The following is a 15,751-nucleotide window of genomic DNA, read 5'->3' as shown; positions in this document are numbered from 1 at the left end:
TTACAGCAACATTATTTATAATAACCAAGAAGTCAAAACAACCCAAATGTCCATCAACCAATAAATGGATAAATGAAATATGATCTATTCATACAATAGAAAATTTTCCGTAAAATATGATCTATTCATACAATGGACAGTTATCCATAAAAAGGAGTGGAGTACTGATCCATGTCACCATGGGCATGCACCTTGAAAATATGACACTAACCGAAAGAAGACTCACCGAAGGCTGCATATTGTATGATGCCGTTTATATGAAATGTTTAAAATAGGGAAATTCATAGAGACAGAAAGCTGAATGGTGATTGCCAGGGACTAGGGAGAGCATGAATGGGGAGTGACTGCTGAATGGCTATGGGTCTTCTTGAGGCAGTAAAAATGCTCTAAAATTAGTGGTGATGGTTGCACAACTCTGTGAATATACTAGAAACCATTGAATTAGGCCAGGCGCAGTGGCTGGTGCCTGTAGTTCCAGCACTTTGGGAGGCCAAGGTGGGTGGATCACTTGAGCCCAGGAGTTCAAGACCAGCTTGGGCAACATGGCAAAACTTTATCTCTACAAAAAAATACAAAAATTGCATGGGCATGGTGGCACAAGTCTGTAGTCCCAGCTACTCAGGAGGCTGAGGTGGGAGGATCACCTGAGCCTGGGAGGTGGAGGCTGCAGTGCGCTGTGATCGTGCCACTGTACTTCGTTCAGCCTGGGCAACAGAGTAAGACTCTGTCTCAAAAGAAAAAAGAAAGAAAAGAAACCATTGAAGTATACACTTTAAATCACCGGATTATATGGTATGTACATTATATCACAATAAAGCTGTTTTATTTTTAAAGTGAGTATATTCAATGCAGAAAATTTTTGGAAAAACTGAAAGATGATAAAAGGAAAAAATACCCATCATTAGTACCCTGTGTATTTTTGTATATTCCCTCCCAGTCTTTTTTCTGAAAATACTATATATTAATAGATATTTTAATACATTATATATACATTCCTCCCCACCCCAGAAAAGGTTATAATGTAATACTGCTTTGTAATCTGCTTTTAAAAGTTTCTTAATTTACAAGTAACACCTGGTCATTGTAGAAGGAATAGAAAATGCTCAAAAGCAGAAAGTAAACAGAAGTCACCCAGAATCTTCCCACCCAGGAAAGCCGCTGTTAACCACTATTTCACACACACACGTATTCCTGTTTCTTTTTCTTTTTTTTTTAAGGGGGCTAGACAAATTCTAACAGAGCTGTAACACTACACATTTCTTTTTCTAAGAACAGGTCATCAGGCATTGCTTTGCTGGCCATTCCCCAAGCCCTCTGCCCATGGGAGAGCTCCCTGCAAGTCCCCACCCCCAACCCCAACCCTGCCCAGGAGGGAGGACTGCAGGGCCTCCTCCCACACCTTGCCCAGAGGAGCTGGAGCGAGCAGAGCCCCAGGCCCTGCATACAGCTTTTCAAAGGGCACTAGAGGCCTGACCTGCCTCTCCACTGCCCACAGCCCTATTCATCTTCTGTACCAAGAGCCGACGTGCTGAGCGTTACTGGCAGAAGACGCTGCTGCAGATGGAGGAGATGGAATCTCAGATCCGCGAGGAAATCCGCAAAGGTAATGGGCTGGGACCCTGCAGGGCTGGGCCTCCACTTTCCCTCCTGGGGGATGGGTTCTCGGGCCACTCATGGCTGTCCGCGTGTCCGCCAGGCTTCGCTGAGCTGCAGACAGACATGACAGATCTGACCAAGGAGCTGAACCGCAGCCAGGGCATCCCCTTCCTGGAGTATAAGCACTTCGTGACCCGCACCTTCTTCCCCAAGGTCAGCCCGAACCTGAGTCTGCCCCTGAACCTGTGCCAGCCACCTCAAGGCAACTCAACCTCTCTGAGCCCTGCCAGCCTAGAGGGTCCCTTGAGCAGTGCCAAACCTGCACAGCTGTCCACAGCCGTCCTGGCCACTTGCCCTGGCCTGCCACAGGGTGGAGGGCTGGAGGCAGATTCTTCACTCTTATTCTCTGCTCACTTGATGTTTAACTGTCCACACGGAAGCCAGCTGTAACCCCACTCTCCTGGCCAGCTGGGCCTTCCTCTCCCCTTTTCAAGGTGGGGCAGAAGTGGCCAGGGCTGTCCCAAGCCAGCTTCTCTCCTCCCTGTGCCTCTTCCCAACCAGGCTTCACTTGGTCTCTACACTCCCTCCTCCTGTCCAATGGACTCCTGCCCCACCCCTTCCATGCCTGTCACGCCTCCCCTTGCCCTTCCAGGGTCCACTGCCCTCGCTCCCTCCTGGTGGTACCACCCTCCGTCCCCTGTCCACACCATTCCCCACAAAGCGGCCAAAGCAAGCCCATGTTTGACTACATCATTTTTCACGAAACCCTCCAGTGGCTTTTCCCAGTCTCAGGCTAAAGCTTAGACTCCCAACCTCTCTGCCTCAGTTTCCCCCATTGCACATGGAGCTGCTTTTGCTTCCCCTTAAGCCTTGTGCTGTCTGGTGTGGCCATACTCCTGGAATTCCACAGCCCCCGGGCGTGGCCCACTGCCTCTTATTCCTTTATGGGGAGCTAATTCTGTGCCAGTTTCCCCCAGCAGCCCAAGCCGGTGCCCTTTCTGTATGAGTGACCTTTGCATGCCAGCAGGGGGTGTCCAGCCCCACTGAGATGCTGGGGGTCTGTCTCTGCAGTGTTCCTCCCTTTATGAAGAGCGTTACGTGCTGCCCTCCCAGACCCTCAACTCACAGGGCAGCTCCCAGGCACAGGAGACCCACCCACTGCTGGGAGAGTGGAAGGTGAGTACCCCCCAACCCACACACAGTGGGCTACTTCCGGGCAACCCTGCTCCTCCCTTTCCAGTTCATCTAATCCATTGATCCCTGTCATGTGGAGGCATCTGCCATTGTAAGGTACTGAGGCCTCCATCCCAGGAGGCATTCAGGCAGCCATTCAGGGTGTTCTAAGTGCTGCCCCCTAAGGCCAGGTAGAGCAAACAGAGGATTGGACCCCCTCGTACACCCACTCCGCCTGCTGCTTAGAAAATGGAAGGTGAGAGTCCCTCACACTGGGATGCCAGGTTATCTTCAGGCACCCTCACCCTTCTCTGAGCCCCACTTCTCAATTCAACCAAGCCATTGTTCCCTGCCACAAAGGTTAGGAGGCATCCACCATGGAAGGTAATGAGCTCCCCATCCCAGGAGGCATACAAGCAGCCATCATAAGCACTGGCTGTTAGGCTAGGCAGGGACACTGGGCCCCTCTGGACACCCCATCACCAGTTGCTCCCACAGATTCCTGAGAGCTGCCGGCCCAACATGGAAGAGGGAATCAGCTTGTTCTCCTCGCTACTCAACAACAAGCACTTCCTCATCGTCTTTGTCCATGCGCTGGAGCAGCAGAAGGACTTTGCGGTGCGCGACAGGTCAGGCTGTGATGGACTGGGGTGGGGTAGGGAAGAGGAGCCTGTCCAAGGCCACACAGCATCAGGTCCTAGGTCCTGGGGCTCTGGGGCTCCTGACACCCCCATATTCCAGCCCTTCCTGGGCCTGGATGCCCGAGACCTTGGCTCATGGGGCACGGTGGTTGCTGCGGACATAGAAGAAGGTGGTGTTTCTCCGGGAGGATTCCAGCCCCACTCACCCCTCGCAGGACCCACCCACACAGGCACTCCTAGGACCGCTGGGCCCAGGGATGAGACGGCACTGAGACCCTGGGACCCACAGCTCCTAGGGCCTCAAGGCGCAGCTGACACCTGCCTCCTGCTCGCAGGTGCAGCCTAGCCTCGCTGCTGACCATCGCGCTGCACGGCAAGCTGGAGTACTACACCAGCATCATGAAGGAGCTGCTGGTGGACCTCATTGACGCCTCGGCCGCCAAGAACCCCAAGCTCATGCTGCGGCGCACAGAGTCTGTGGTGGAGAAGATGCTCACCAACTGGATGTCCATCTGCATGTACAGCTGTCTGCGGGTGAGGCCGCCCGGGGACAGACAGAGCCCAGGCGGGGGCTGTGGCAGGGACGCAGCAGCAGTGACCCCGCGGCCTCCCAGGCCTTCCCTGGCACCCTCAGGCCAGCTCTGCCAGGAGGGAGTGTCGCATGAGACAGGCCAGGCTGTAGGGCCTGTTATGCAGAGCGGGGAGCCATGGCCCAGGGGAGGCCTGGCTGGCTTGCTGCAAGGGCTCAACAGATGCTTGGGGCATAACAGAGGTTGTGTCAGGGGCCTTGTCCCATCCGTGGTTTTCTCAGTCATCCACCCTTCCCTGCTTTGGATTCAGGAGATGAAATCAGCCCCTGGCTGGCCCTTGAGGCTCTCCTAACCCTAAGGGCCAGACGTGGAAACAAAATACAGAGTGGCCAGTGCCTTGCAGCAGAGCGCAGCTCATGAGGCCTCCATCTGTCTGGAGGCTTCAAGGTGGCTTCCTGGAGCAGGCGACCCTGTGCTGAGACCTCAGAGAGTGGGCCGGGCGAGGATGGTGGGGAGGGTGCTCCAGGCATCAGGTACAGCAGGAGGGTAGAGGCCAGGAGGAGGGGATGTTCATGGAAGGAATGGAAGGAAGGCCAGAGAATCTTCCAGATGAGAGCAGAGGCTGGGAAGAGGGTGGGCCTGGTAGGCAGGGCCTCCTGCCTTCTGCCAGAAGGACCCCCGTAAGCTCTCTTCTGCAGAGCAAGGGTTGCTCAGCCTCTGGTCTTGTCCCACCGTCCAGCTGCCCTACAGTGCCGGAGGGTAGAGGGCTGCCTGGAGGATTGTGGGAGAAAGGCAAAGGCCTGCCTGGAGCCCAGAACCAGGGCCTCAGATGTTCTGTTTTGTTGTTGTTGTTGTTGTTTAGTTTTTGAAGAGATGGGGGTCTTGCTTTGTTGCACTGGCTGGTCCCAAACTCCTGGCCTCAAGCAATCCTTCCGCTTTGGCCTCCCAAAGTGCCAGGATTACAGGGGTGAGCCACTGCACCCAGCCAGGATGTCCTGGGCTTGAGTCTGATCTTTGGCACATCCCAGCTGTGTGACTCTGGGCTACTCATTGCCCTCTCTGGGCCTTGGTTTCCTTCTGTCAAATGGGGCCTCTGCCCCTGAGCCGGGGGCTTGAGGGAGCCCCACGGCCCCTTCTGGGGGAAGGGGGTAGTGGGGTGGAGCAGAGGCAGGGCCTGCGAGGGGCCATTGGGGTGCTTTCACCTTCCGCGGGCTGCCTCACTGTGGGCCATCAGGAACCACAAGGGCCACTGTGGACCCTGGACCTCACTCCCCTGGCTTCTTTCTGTGACCTCAGCCAGGCCTTCCCCTGTGAGCCTGTTTCCTCCTCTAGAAAGCAGGGAATCAGTGCCTCCCACGCCCCAGACCTGGAGAATTGGACCAGGACTTGGGCTGGCAGGCTGCCTTCGTAATCTTTGCCAAATCTGCCTAATACTATTATGTACTTAATTTTTCTTTAAATCAATTTTGGTGGGTAGTTAAGTAAAACTATCCCAGTAGAACACCTGGGTCCCTTGCTGGACAATGGCCTTGAGAATCAGCTCATGGCTGTGGGTCCAGCAGAGCCACTGCCTGGAGGGCCACCCTTGGAGATGGGCAAGAGCAGGGACTTTGAGCCTCATTCCGCCTGAGACTCCACGGTCATCAGCCTGCGAGTGGGGTCGAGGCCACATCGGTGTTCCAGGTCCACCTAAACTCACCCTTGGGGCCGCCCACTTAGGAGAAAGTCACAGGCTTGGGAGTCAGCCGAGCCAGGTCCGATTCCTGCCCTGCCGCTTCCCAGCTGAGTGACCCTGGGCAGGTCACTTGCCCTCTCTGAGCCTCGGCACTGTTGGCTGCACAGTAAAGATGATACTGCGTATCCGGAAGGGTCGCTGGGATGAGGCAATGAATGCCCCCACCCACAACTGGTGCTGTTTAATGAACACAAGCTTAGGGTCCGTGGAGACACCCTGGAGAGGAGAGTGTTACACCAGGATCCAAAAGGAGACTGAGGGGTTGGGGGACGGGGGCGTGAAGGTGTTTGGCCCAAGGCGTGAGGGCTGGAATACAGAGGGGACCTTGGCCCTGATACCCCCGTGCACCCCAGGAGACGGTGGGGGAGCCATTCTTCCTGCTGCTGTGCGCCATCAAGCAGCAAATCAACAAGGGCTCCATCGACGCTATCACGGGCAAGGCCCGCTACACACTCAATGAGGAGTGGCTGCTGCGGGAGAACATCGAGGCCAAGCCCCGGGTGAGTCGGCAGGGTGGGGAGGGTCCCAGGGCTGGTGCGTCTTGGCCTACGGCATTGACCCAGCCTTCCTGGGCAGGGCATGGCTGCCTGGGCACCGGCATAGTGATGGCAGCAACTCACTGACCTTTCTCTCCCACTTTCCCCTTGCAGAACCTGAACGTGTCCTTCCAGGGCTGTGGCATGGACTCGCTGAGCGTGCGGGCCATGGACACTGACACGCTGACACAGGTCAAGGAGAAGATCCTGGAGGCCTTCTGCAAGAATGTGCCCTACTCCCAGTGGCCGCGTGCAGAGGACGTCGACCTTGGTGGGTGGGAATGGGGGCAGAGACCCCGAGTCAGGTGCTTCAGCCGGGGCTAGCCCCTGCCTTGACGGGAAACACTCCTTTCACCTGGCATGGGTGCATGAATGTGGGGACACTGCGAGGATCCAATGAGGCCCCCTCGGCAGAAACAAAGGGAGACAAGTCCTGCAGTGTGAGTGAGCTACAGACAACAGCAAAAAGCCTTCAGGAAAGGCTTCCTAATTCCTAAAGGAGGGATGCTGGAGTGGGGTTTATTTGTTTGTTTGTTTGTTTGTTTTTGAGACAGGATCTCATTCCGTCACCCAGGCTGGAGTGCAGCGGTGCAATCTCAGCTCACTGCAGCCTCCACCTCCTGGGTTCAAGTGATCCTCTCATTTCAGCCTCCTGAGTAGCTGGGACTACAGGTGTGCACCACCACATCCAGCTAATTTTACTTTTTGTAAAGATAGTGTCATGCTATGCTGCCCAGGCTGGTCTTGAACTCCTGGGCTCAAGCGATCCTCCTGCCTCAGCCTCCCAAAGTGCCAGGATTACAGGTGTGAGCCACCACGTGGGGCCTGGAGTGGGTTTTATAGGATTCTTGGTTAGGCCAAGGGTTTCATCAGCAATTGTAACATTAACAACCCTGCAGACAAGGCCATTTCCAGAGCTCCTCGTCTGTGCCCTCCACCCTGGCACCTTCACTGTGTACCCTCACATTCTCTCCCCCAGCTCTTTCCTGCCCTCTCCGTTTTATGGATGGGAAAATGGGGGCTCAGAGAGAGGTATGGCTTTCCTCATTGTCCATGGAGAAAGCGAGAGGCCTCTCCCTGTGTGGCTGGGCCAGTAACCACCCCTCAGGCCCAGCTCCCTGCCCAGACCCTGATGGCCTGCTCCTTGTCCCCCAGAGTGGTTCGCCTCCAGCACACAGAGCTACATCCTTCGGGACCTGGACGACACCTCCGTGGTGGAAGACGGTCGCAAGAAGCTTAACACGTTGGCCCATTACAAGGTGCAGCCCTGCCCCCCTGCCCTGCTTCCCCACCCTCATGCCCCCACCCCGATCTCCAGCCTCTGACCTCAGCCTCTCCCCTCCCATCAGATCCCCGAAGGTGCCTCACTGGCCATGAGTCTCATAGACAAGAAGGACAACACACTGGGCCGAGGTAGTGCGGGTGCACGTGGGAAGGAAGCCTAGACTGCATGTGGACAGGGGCTTCCATCCCATGCCCCTGTGGGGAAACTGAGGGTCCGAGAGTCACGGCTGGCCTGGGCTGAGGCCTCCTTGGTGGAGACTGGGCGGGTCCAGCCTCCTCTGACCCAGTACTGCTGGGGCAGGGCCCACACCAGGCCTCCTCAAGCTGATTTCCTGCGGCAGCTGGAGAGAGGCCCCGGGAGGGCGGGCTGCAGTTCCGGGAGGTCTGGGCAGTGGCCAGGCCAGAAGGGGGGCCAGCATGCCCGTCTCAGCCTTGGGCCATGTCCCTGCCTCAAGTGCCCCCTCCACAGCCTCAGACGCCCCAGGCACAGCCGCCTGGCTGCCAGGCCTGCCAGCCCGGGCTCCTCTGGGTCTCGGGGTCCCCTCCTGAGGTTGAGAGCAGAGTCTCGGTCTCTCCCAGCAGCCTGGGAGTCTGGGCTGGCAGGAGCTCTGGGCTCAGGGGTGGGGTGGGTGAAGGAAGCCACCTCTGCCTGCCTGAGGCCTCTCCTCCCCCGTGGCTGCATCTTTCTGTTTCTCTCCACCGCTGTTCCTCCCTCCAAGTCCCTCCATCCCTGTGGTCACTGTGTGTGTGTGTCTTTCTCTCTCTGTCTCACTCTCTGTGTGTCTCTGGATCTCACTTATCTCTCTCTCTGTCTCTCCCAGACTCAGTCTCCCCATGAGTCTCTGCATCTCTGTCTCATTCTCTCTGCCTGTCTCTCTGGATCTCTGTCTCTGTTTGTTTCTCTCCCCATCTTTCTATCTTGTTTCTGTTTCCCTCTCCCCATCTTTCTGTCTTGCTTCTGTTTCCCTCTCCCCATCTTTCTGTCTTGCTTCTGTTTCCCTCTCCCCATCTTTCTGTCTTGTTTCTGTTTCTGCCCTCTTTTTCTGTCTTTGTTTCTGTTTCTCTCCCCATCTTTCTGTCTTCATTGCTGTTTCTCTCCCCTCCTCTCCCATGTTTATTTATTGTGTTTTTCCTCTCGCAGTGAAAGACTTGGACACAGAGAAGTATTTCCATTTGGTGAGTGCCCAACCTCGGCCCCAGGGGATCCAGCCCCTCAGTGGGTGTGGCCTTGGCTTTCTGTGGCCCTGGGCCTCTGGGAAAAGTGCTCCCGGCCCTGAGAAAGGCTGGGGGTGGGGGAGTAGGGATGGGGCCCAGAATCAGGAGGGAACCACAACCCTTGTGTGCTAAGAAGCATGGCAGAGCCAGACCTCCCACAGGCGGCCGAGGATGGGGCCTGGTGCGGACACTGACCACTGCCCGGCCTCCCAGGTGCTGCCCACGGACGAGCTGGCGGAGCCCAAGAAGTCTCACCGGCAGAGCCATCGCAAGAAGGTGCTCCCGGAAATCTACCTGACCCGCCTGCTCTCCACCAAGGTGGGTCCGGCTTCAGTCTCCCCTCCGTGCAGTGGGTACAAGGCTCCAGCCCCAGCCCCAGAGGGTCATTGCTCAGGGCCAGCTGTGCACACACGGCTGGAAGAGGGGTGTGAGTTCTTCCTATTTCCCCTGTGGGGCTGGAGGGGCAAGAGGCTGAAGGCTTAGGGTCCCACTGGAGGCATTTCTCACAGCCAGGAAAAATGCCTGACAGACACTCTATGTTAGCCCACGTAACAGGGTACAGCAGTGGCCCAGAGGGGTCAGTGATGTCCCCAAGGCCACGTGGCTCAGTGGCAGCGCTGGCACCCCACAGCCCATACTCTGGTGCCTCCAGTTCTCGACTACATGTGCCAATGCCTTGATTAGTCCTTTCAACGCCTCTGTGAGGCAAGTTTCGGATGCTAACTGAGGCCGGAGAGGCTCAGTGACCAGCCTGATGCCGCGTGGCTCCCTCATTCAGCAGCCTGGGCATTTCAAGCTCTGCAGAGCCACCAAGGGTGCCCACTAGCCCTCTGCACGTGGCCCGGGGCTGACGGCGGCCACCCCACTCCCCCGCAGGGCACGCTGCAGAAGTTTCTGGATGACTTGTTCAAGGCCATTCTGAGTATCCGTGAAGATAAGCCTCCACTTGCTGTCAAGTACTTTTTCGACTTCCTGGAGGAACAGGCTGAGAAGAGGGGAATCTCGGACCCCGACACCCTACACATCTGGAAGACCAACAGGTGGCGGGGTGGGGGCCGTGCGGACTTCACTGTGCCATTGGGGCCCCCGTGGCAGGGGGTTCAGAGTCTAGTCTCTGGCCTCGCCTGCTTGGGCTCAAGCCCTCCTCTGCCATTTCCTAGCTGTGTGTTCTTGGATGAGTGACTTAGCCTCCCTATATTTCAGTTTCCCCTCCACTGTAAAATGCAACCCTTGTTAATGGTAGGAATTAACTAGAAGAGTGCCCAGAGCATGGTCTAGGTGTTGCCCTTACTATCATTCTCCCACACCCCTCTCAGGCGGGTGCCTTCACAGATGAGCACACTGAGGCTCAGAGAAGCAGTACCTGCTCAAGACCACACAGCCTGGGACAGTAGAGCCTGGCTCGGCCCTACGTTATCTGAATCCCTTACCCAGTTGGTAGCCCTCCTTCGAGGCACCTCTTAGCTTGTCGGGGTCACACACCCCCACAAGAAGTTGCTGGAAACCCAGCCTGACCCTCAGGAAGAATACCACCAGCCCAGGCGCCTCTCTGCAGGCCAGCAGCTTCCCAGAGCTCTGGGGGTACACATGCCCAGGCTGCTGAGTCACCGGGTGGCCTGAGGTGGGGTTGGGGGTGTTGCTTACCCGCTCTGGCCTCTCGAGGACAAGGCCAGAGCTCCAGGCCCTGCCCCCCACAGCCCTGCCACAGCTGCTCTGCTAATGCTGGACTTCCTGCTGCCTGCAAGGGTTCAGGGAGGAGCCAGGGGTGCCCGGGGGCTGGCACCTGGTTCTAATGAGAACCAGGACCTGGCTGGAGGATCAGTAGGGGGTTGGGGGTGTAGCTAAGCCCTACAGCTCCTGCCTTGCTCCAGCAGGAAACCCGGCTCTCAGCCCCACTGCTACCCCAAAGGTTCCCAAAGGTTACATCTTGTGACAAGGCCCCAACCTCAGGCCCTTGAGGGACAAAGTCAGCTGTCTTCTCCATGACTGTCCCTTGACTGCTTCCTACCCCACCCTACCCTCACTGCCTTTGTCACCCTACCCCACAGCCTTCCTCTCCGGTTCTGGGTGAACATCCTGAAGAACCCCCAGTTTGTCTTTGACATCGACAAGACAGACCACATTGACGCCTGCCTCTCAGTCATCGCGCAGGCCTTCATCGACGCCTGCTCCATCTCTGACCTGCAGCTGGGCAAGGTCGGCTGTTCCCAGGACCAGGCCAGGCCCATGCACAGGGCCAGAGTGGGGTGCCGACCGTGGGTGGCCTCCTCCACTCTCTGAGGCTGAGCTCAGAGATCATCCTGGGAGGGGAACCGAAAGAGCTCAGGTCTAGGGCATATGGGATGAGTGACTCATTCAGACAGGGAGATACCTAGAATCCAGTACCTTCCATCAGAAACTCTGTATCGCTGCAGACCAACTGCACCTGCCATGGCTGTGCCTGGCACTGGCTTTGAAAACAGGCCAGAGAACCTGGTGTGGGAAAGCCAGTATGAGCTTGGACAGCCTGCTTAGTCAGGCACAACATCATCTGAAAACCAGGCCAGGCTCTGGGCAGCAGACCCTAAAAGTCAAAAGCCATTCAAGCGAGCATTCAGTGAAGGAGTGGGCAGAGGGGTGACAGGTGACTAGGAGCTCTTGAGATTCATGCGGTGGGTTGGGGGCACACAAGGCTCTGTCTGGCTTTAGAGGTTGAAGATGAAAGAGGATGGCCTTCCAGACCGAGGGAACGGCACAGGCAAAGACAGGGAGGCGGGAAAGCACCCGCTTGCTGTGAGTAGGGATGAGATTGTATCATTAGAGCTGGCACTGCAGGATTGGTCCAGGTCGTGCGTGGCCCTGCATGTAGCCCATGCATTTCAGAGATAGACCACGGGAAAGAGAAAATGCCATCGCTCCACTACTTCTCACGTACTGCCTCCGAAGGCAGGATGCCCGTGACTGACAAAGAAACTGGGAGTGTTCTTGGCACTTCTTTCAGGCGTTAGGAGCATGTGGTGGGAAACATTCCACTGAGCCAGCACTCAGGCTTCCAGAAATCCTAGACACCAAGACCTATCACCCTGAGAAGGACACATCCTTGTTACATGGAACGGGCTGCGGGCAGTGAAGAGCTGGCACGCCAGTGCTTTTCCCCCTGAAAGAAGTAGCCCCTCCCTCCCCCCAGGTCATTGTCCTAACAATCCTGGGGAAAGTAGGCGGGGCAGACAGAGCACAGTGAGGAGCCCCTGGTCTGGGGCCGGCTGAGTACAGAGACGTTCAGTGACTGGGCGAGACTCTTTGGGCCTCAGGGGCCTGCTAAGGTCACTTATGTGGCAGGAGGGATGAGGGCTCATCCAGAAAACGACCAGATCCGTCCTTTCTTCAGCAGCCATCTAACACCCTCGCTTTTCTCTGCCCAGGATTCACCAACCAACAAGCTCCTCTACGCCAAGGAGATTCCTGAGTACCGGAAGATCGTGCAGCGCTACTACAAGCAGATCCAGGACATGACGCCACTCAGCGAGCAGGAGATGAATGCCCATCTGGCCGAGGAGTCGAGGGTGCGGCGGCTCGCGGGGGGTCCCTGACGAGCTGAGGGATCAGGGGGGGGGGGGCTGGGCCTCAATGCCTCCACTGGAGTAAGGGCAGGGAACGCAGCGGGCATTTCAGAAGTGGCCGTGGCCTCTTGCCAGCCTGCAAATTCGTCACGCATTTTCCCAGAGCTTGAGGCGTGGGGGCAGGAGAGCACCCTCTGGATGGAGAGGAGCTTGGAGGTCAGGGTCCGGGAAGCTGTCTTCACAGGACTTGAGGGGCCTCATCGCTGAACTGTGCTGTGGGGGCCATGTGGAGTTGGGGGTATTTGTGTAAACAGCTGGCTTTGCTGGGGCCCGGCTCAGCTTTGACCGCTGGGCTAACGTCCTCCTCCCCGTCCTGCCTCCTTATAGAAATACCAGAATGAGTTCAATACCAATGTGGCCATGGCAGAGATTTATAAGTACGCCAAGAGGTATCGGCCGCAGGTGAGTGCCCCAGGGTGAGGCATCTGCCCTCGGGGCAGGTGAGCTTCCTACTCAAGTACACACATCTCAGGGTGCTTGCCCCTCACGGACGGATGTCACTTGTGGTGGACATTCAGGGCTGTGTTCTCCCCCACGAACTGAGGCAGGGCCACCCGCCATGGCCCGGCTGACTCCGCTGCTCCCCTCAGATCATGGCCGCGCTGGAGGCCAACCCCACGGCCCGGAGGACACAACTGCAGCACAAGTTTGAGCAAGTGGTGGCTTTGATGGAGGACAACATCTACGAGTGCTACAGTGAGGCCTGAGACACATGGAGAGCTGGGCAGGCTGCTGCGGGGAGAAACGGACGCCCCTAGGCCTCAACTTGATCTTCTGCCCCGTGTCTGTGACTCACGCTGGGGAATACTGAGCAGAGACGTCTGGGGCATGGGCAGGAGGAGGGGCTGCTCTTAGCCAGGCAGGGGCGCCCCAGCCCTGACCCCTGGGCACCTCCATCCCCTCCCACCTATCCCCAGATCAGTCTCCGGGATGGGGGCCAGAGAGCTGGTCAGACTCTCCCGTCTGCCCAGCATGGCCTGCACTGTGCCCACCCACTCGCTTCACAGCCTCCAGCTGGTCCTGCTGCCGAGAGCCCGGCGCATCCAGGCAGCCAAGCACAAAGAAGGGGAGAGGAGGCCACCAGCCCGGAGGCTGCAGCCCAGAAACTCTACCTCATCCACACTGGTGCAGGGAGCCCTTCTTGAACCGACCTTTGATTGGTTTCTGCTTCAACCCCCAAAATGTTATCTCCACTTCCCCCTCACCCAAAGAGGATCCTGGCCACAGACAGTTTCAAGTAGTGTCAGATTTTTGTTGCTTGGGCGGCTGTTGGTAGAGTGGGCAGTGCCCGTGCCATGGGGTGCTCTGTGGGCTCCTCCAGGAGCAGGGAGGGGGGAGGGGAGGGGCGGGGGGCACAGGAGCTGGGAGCCCCGTCTCCAGGGAAAGGAGAGGGGTTAAGATGCACCAAGGCTGTAGCTGGGCTACTTGATTTTGCTGAAAGTGTTTCTAAAGATAGCACCACTTTTTTTTTTTTTAAAAAAGCTTTTATATGTTAAAAAAAGTATCATGCACCAACTGTGAATAGCTGCCGCTTGCGCAGAGGACCCGGGGAGGGGTCCCGAGAGGCTCCCCATGCAACACTGGAAATGACTGTTCCAGAGAGCGGGCAGACCTGGCAGAGCTCCCCTGGCGCCTGAGACCGCCACCCATTCCACTCCTGCCAGAAGCGACCCTCTGTGGCCGATGGGCCATGCAAGCCCCTTGCAGCCAACTCAGCCAGTGTTGGGACTGGCTCAGAGCCCATGGGGGCTGGAGGGGGGCAGTCGGGACTCTGGAATCTTCTTTATAATAAAAGCCTGACAGACAAACCTACTGTGGGCTCCAGCCTTTGTCCCGAGATAGCCAAGCTGAAGAACGTGCAGTTTCTTTACCAGTTTGTGAGAGAGAGGAGGGAGGGAGCCTGCCATCCCTTCTGTCTCAGCTGCACTCTTGAGGTTTGGGCAGGCACCTGACTGGCTTCTGAGAAGACAGAGGCCAGATGATGAAACGAGACAGTGCAGGCTGCGTGCATGCTGTGGGCCTGGCCCGGAGCTGCCATTCCTTAAGCTCTGAGGATACCCCGGGACCTCCAGGAAGATTTCACAGCTACTGTGTGTTGCCTGCAACTGGGTGGGCCCTGCTCCTAACCTCATCTCTAACAAGCCCATGAGGAACGTGCTAGCATCCCTACATGACAGACGCAGCAACTGAGGCTCAGCACAGCTGAAGCATTTCTCAAGGTCACACAACCAGAAAGAGACAGAATGAGGACCAGGTCCCGTGCTCCTTCCAGGCCAGAGTCTCCACAGTGGTCCCCCAAGTGGGTGAGGAGGCCAAAGGTGACCACCCTGGAAAGGGAACTGACACTTAACTTGCCCTGAATTTCTCATCAAGCTTAAAAAATACATAGCATTAAGCCCATTTCTCAGACAAGGAAGCAGGCAGTTTAACCTCCAAGCCCAGTTTAACCCTAAACACTGTTCCCCACAGTACAGGCTGTTCCTCGCCCCTGCCCACAAGAACAATGAACCTGATGCAGACATTCCTTTCCAGCCCTGCTGGCTCCTCCCTGACCCCAGGGAAAGATCTCAAAAGCCAGCTCCAAAGGTACAGCAACTCCATTTAATTTCTTGCTTTTGTGAAGGAAAAATAGTTACACATGTATTTATCAAGAGTAAAAACTAGGACAAAAGATTCATAAAATTTAAACAAAATCCCACAGATACCAGTTCTAAAATTAATGAGAACAGAAAAGTGAGGAGAAAAGTAAACAACCTTTTGCTTTAAAAATAGCTGTTTCCTGCAGTGGCTTCTGTGTGGAAAGATAGTCTTTATCTTTCACATTTTCTATTCTGAGCATTGATTCCTTCTTATTAAGCAGCAGATTTTCTAATTTAAGTTATCAGCACATTTGATAGCATTTTGAGGGTGAGAGGGGTGGGTGTGATTCTGGAATGAATACAGGGTTCCCAGAGAAATGTAGGAAGCACAAAAAGCGTGAAGAAAATAAAAGCTGCCCTAACCCTTCGTGGCGAGCGTTTCTGAGAACGCCACCTGCATGGGGTGCTTGGGTGGGGCGGGGCCGAGGAGTGAACTCAGGATCAGGGTGTGCACACCATTTTGCAACCTGATTTTCCCCCATGCGACAATATGTCAGTAACATCTTTCTATGTCATTAAATATTCCACAGCCTGTCTTAATGTCTGATTAACATTCAGTTCCTCCTTGAAGTTTAGAAATGTATTTGCAAATGGAGGAAATCTCGTTTCCAGAGTCGTTTCTCAGCACAGAAGGTAACCACCTTCCATGAACCAGCTATAATCCTTATCTGGGGCTCTGAGGACCTGGCAGCTGTGGGCAGGAGGGAGGCTCTTACCCTTTGAGGGTCATAGGAGGCTGGGGACCCCTGATGTAGCATCCTCAAACTAAACGCCTTTGAAAAGGAAAGAAGCCATTGCAGCTA

General features: G+C 56.1%; 1 protein-coding gene across 2 annotated transcripts in view; it reads left to right on the top strand.

Annotated features, from left to right (window-relative positions):
• Positions 1 to 14,121, top strand: part of PLXND1 (plexin D1) — a 52,676-nt gene extending 38,555 nt beyond the window's left edge. For both annotated transcript variants that reach the window (XM_021922684.2, XM_031663091.1), the window contains exons 21-36: positions 1,496 to 1,603; positions 1,697 to 1,809; positions 2,668 to 2,772; positions 3,268 to 3,398; positions 3,746 to 3,944; positions 6,029 to 6,175; positions 6,326 to 6,482; positions 7,367 to 7,470; positions 7,561 to 7,624; positions 8,637 to 8,671; positions 8,924 to 9,028; positions 9,587 to 9,750; positions 10,759 to 10,906; positions 12,112 to 12,252; positions 12,637 to 12,711; positions 12,900 to 14,121. In XM_021922684.2, the coding sequence (XP_021778376.2) occupies positions 1,496 to 1,603; positions 1,697 to 1,809; positions 2,668 to 2,772; positions 3,268 to 3,398; positions 3,746 to 3,944; positions 6,029 to 6,175; positions 6,326 to 6,482; positions 7,367 to 7,470; positions 7,561 to 7,624; positions 8,637 to 8,671; positions 8,924 to 9,028; positions 9,587 to 9,750; positions 10,759 to 10,906; positions 12,112 to 12,252; positions 12,637 to 12,711; positions 12,900 to 13,016 (1,913 nt within the window). In that variant the 3' untranslated portion in view covers positions 13,017 to 14,121. The remainder of the gene's footprint in view (positions 1 to 1,495; positions 1,604 to 1,696; positions 1,810 to 2,667; positions 2,773 to 3,267; positions 3,399 to 3,745; positions 3,945 to 6,028; positions 6,176 to 6,325; positions 6,483 to 7,366; positions 7,471 to 7,560; positions 7,625 to 8,636; positions 8,672 to 8,923; positions 9,029 to 9,586; positions 9,751 to 10,758; positions 10,907 to 12,111; positions 12,253 to 12,636; positions 12,712 to 12,899) is intronic.
• Positions 14,122 to 15,751: the final 1,630 nt, after the last annotated feature.

Source organism: Papio anubis, chromosome 2, assembly GCF_008728515.1.
Source record: "Papio anubis isolate 15944 chromosome 2, Panubis1.0, whole genome shotgun sequence".
Lineage (NCBI taxonomy): Eukaryota > Metazoa > Chordata > Mammalia > Primates > Cercopithecidae > Papio > Papio anubis.
Note: the sequence above shows the minus strand (reverse complement) of the source record. Positions and strands in the feature narration are given on the sequence as shown.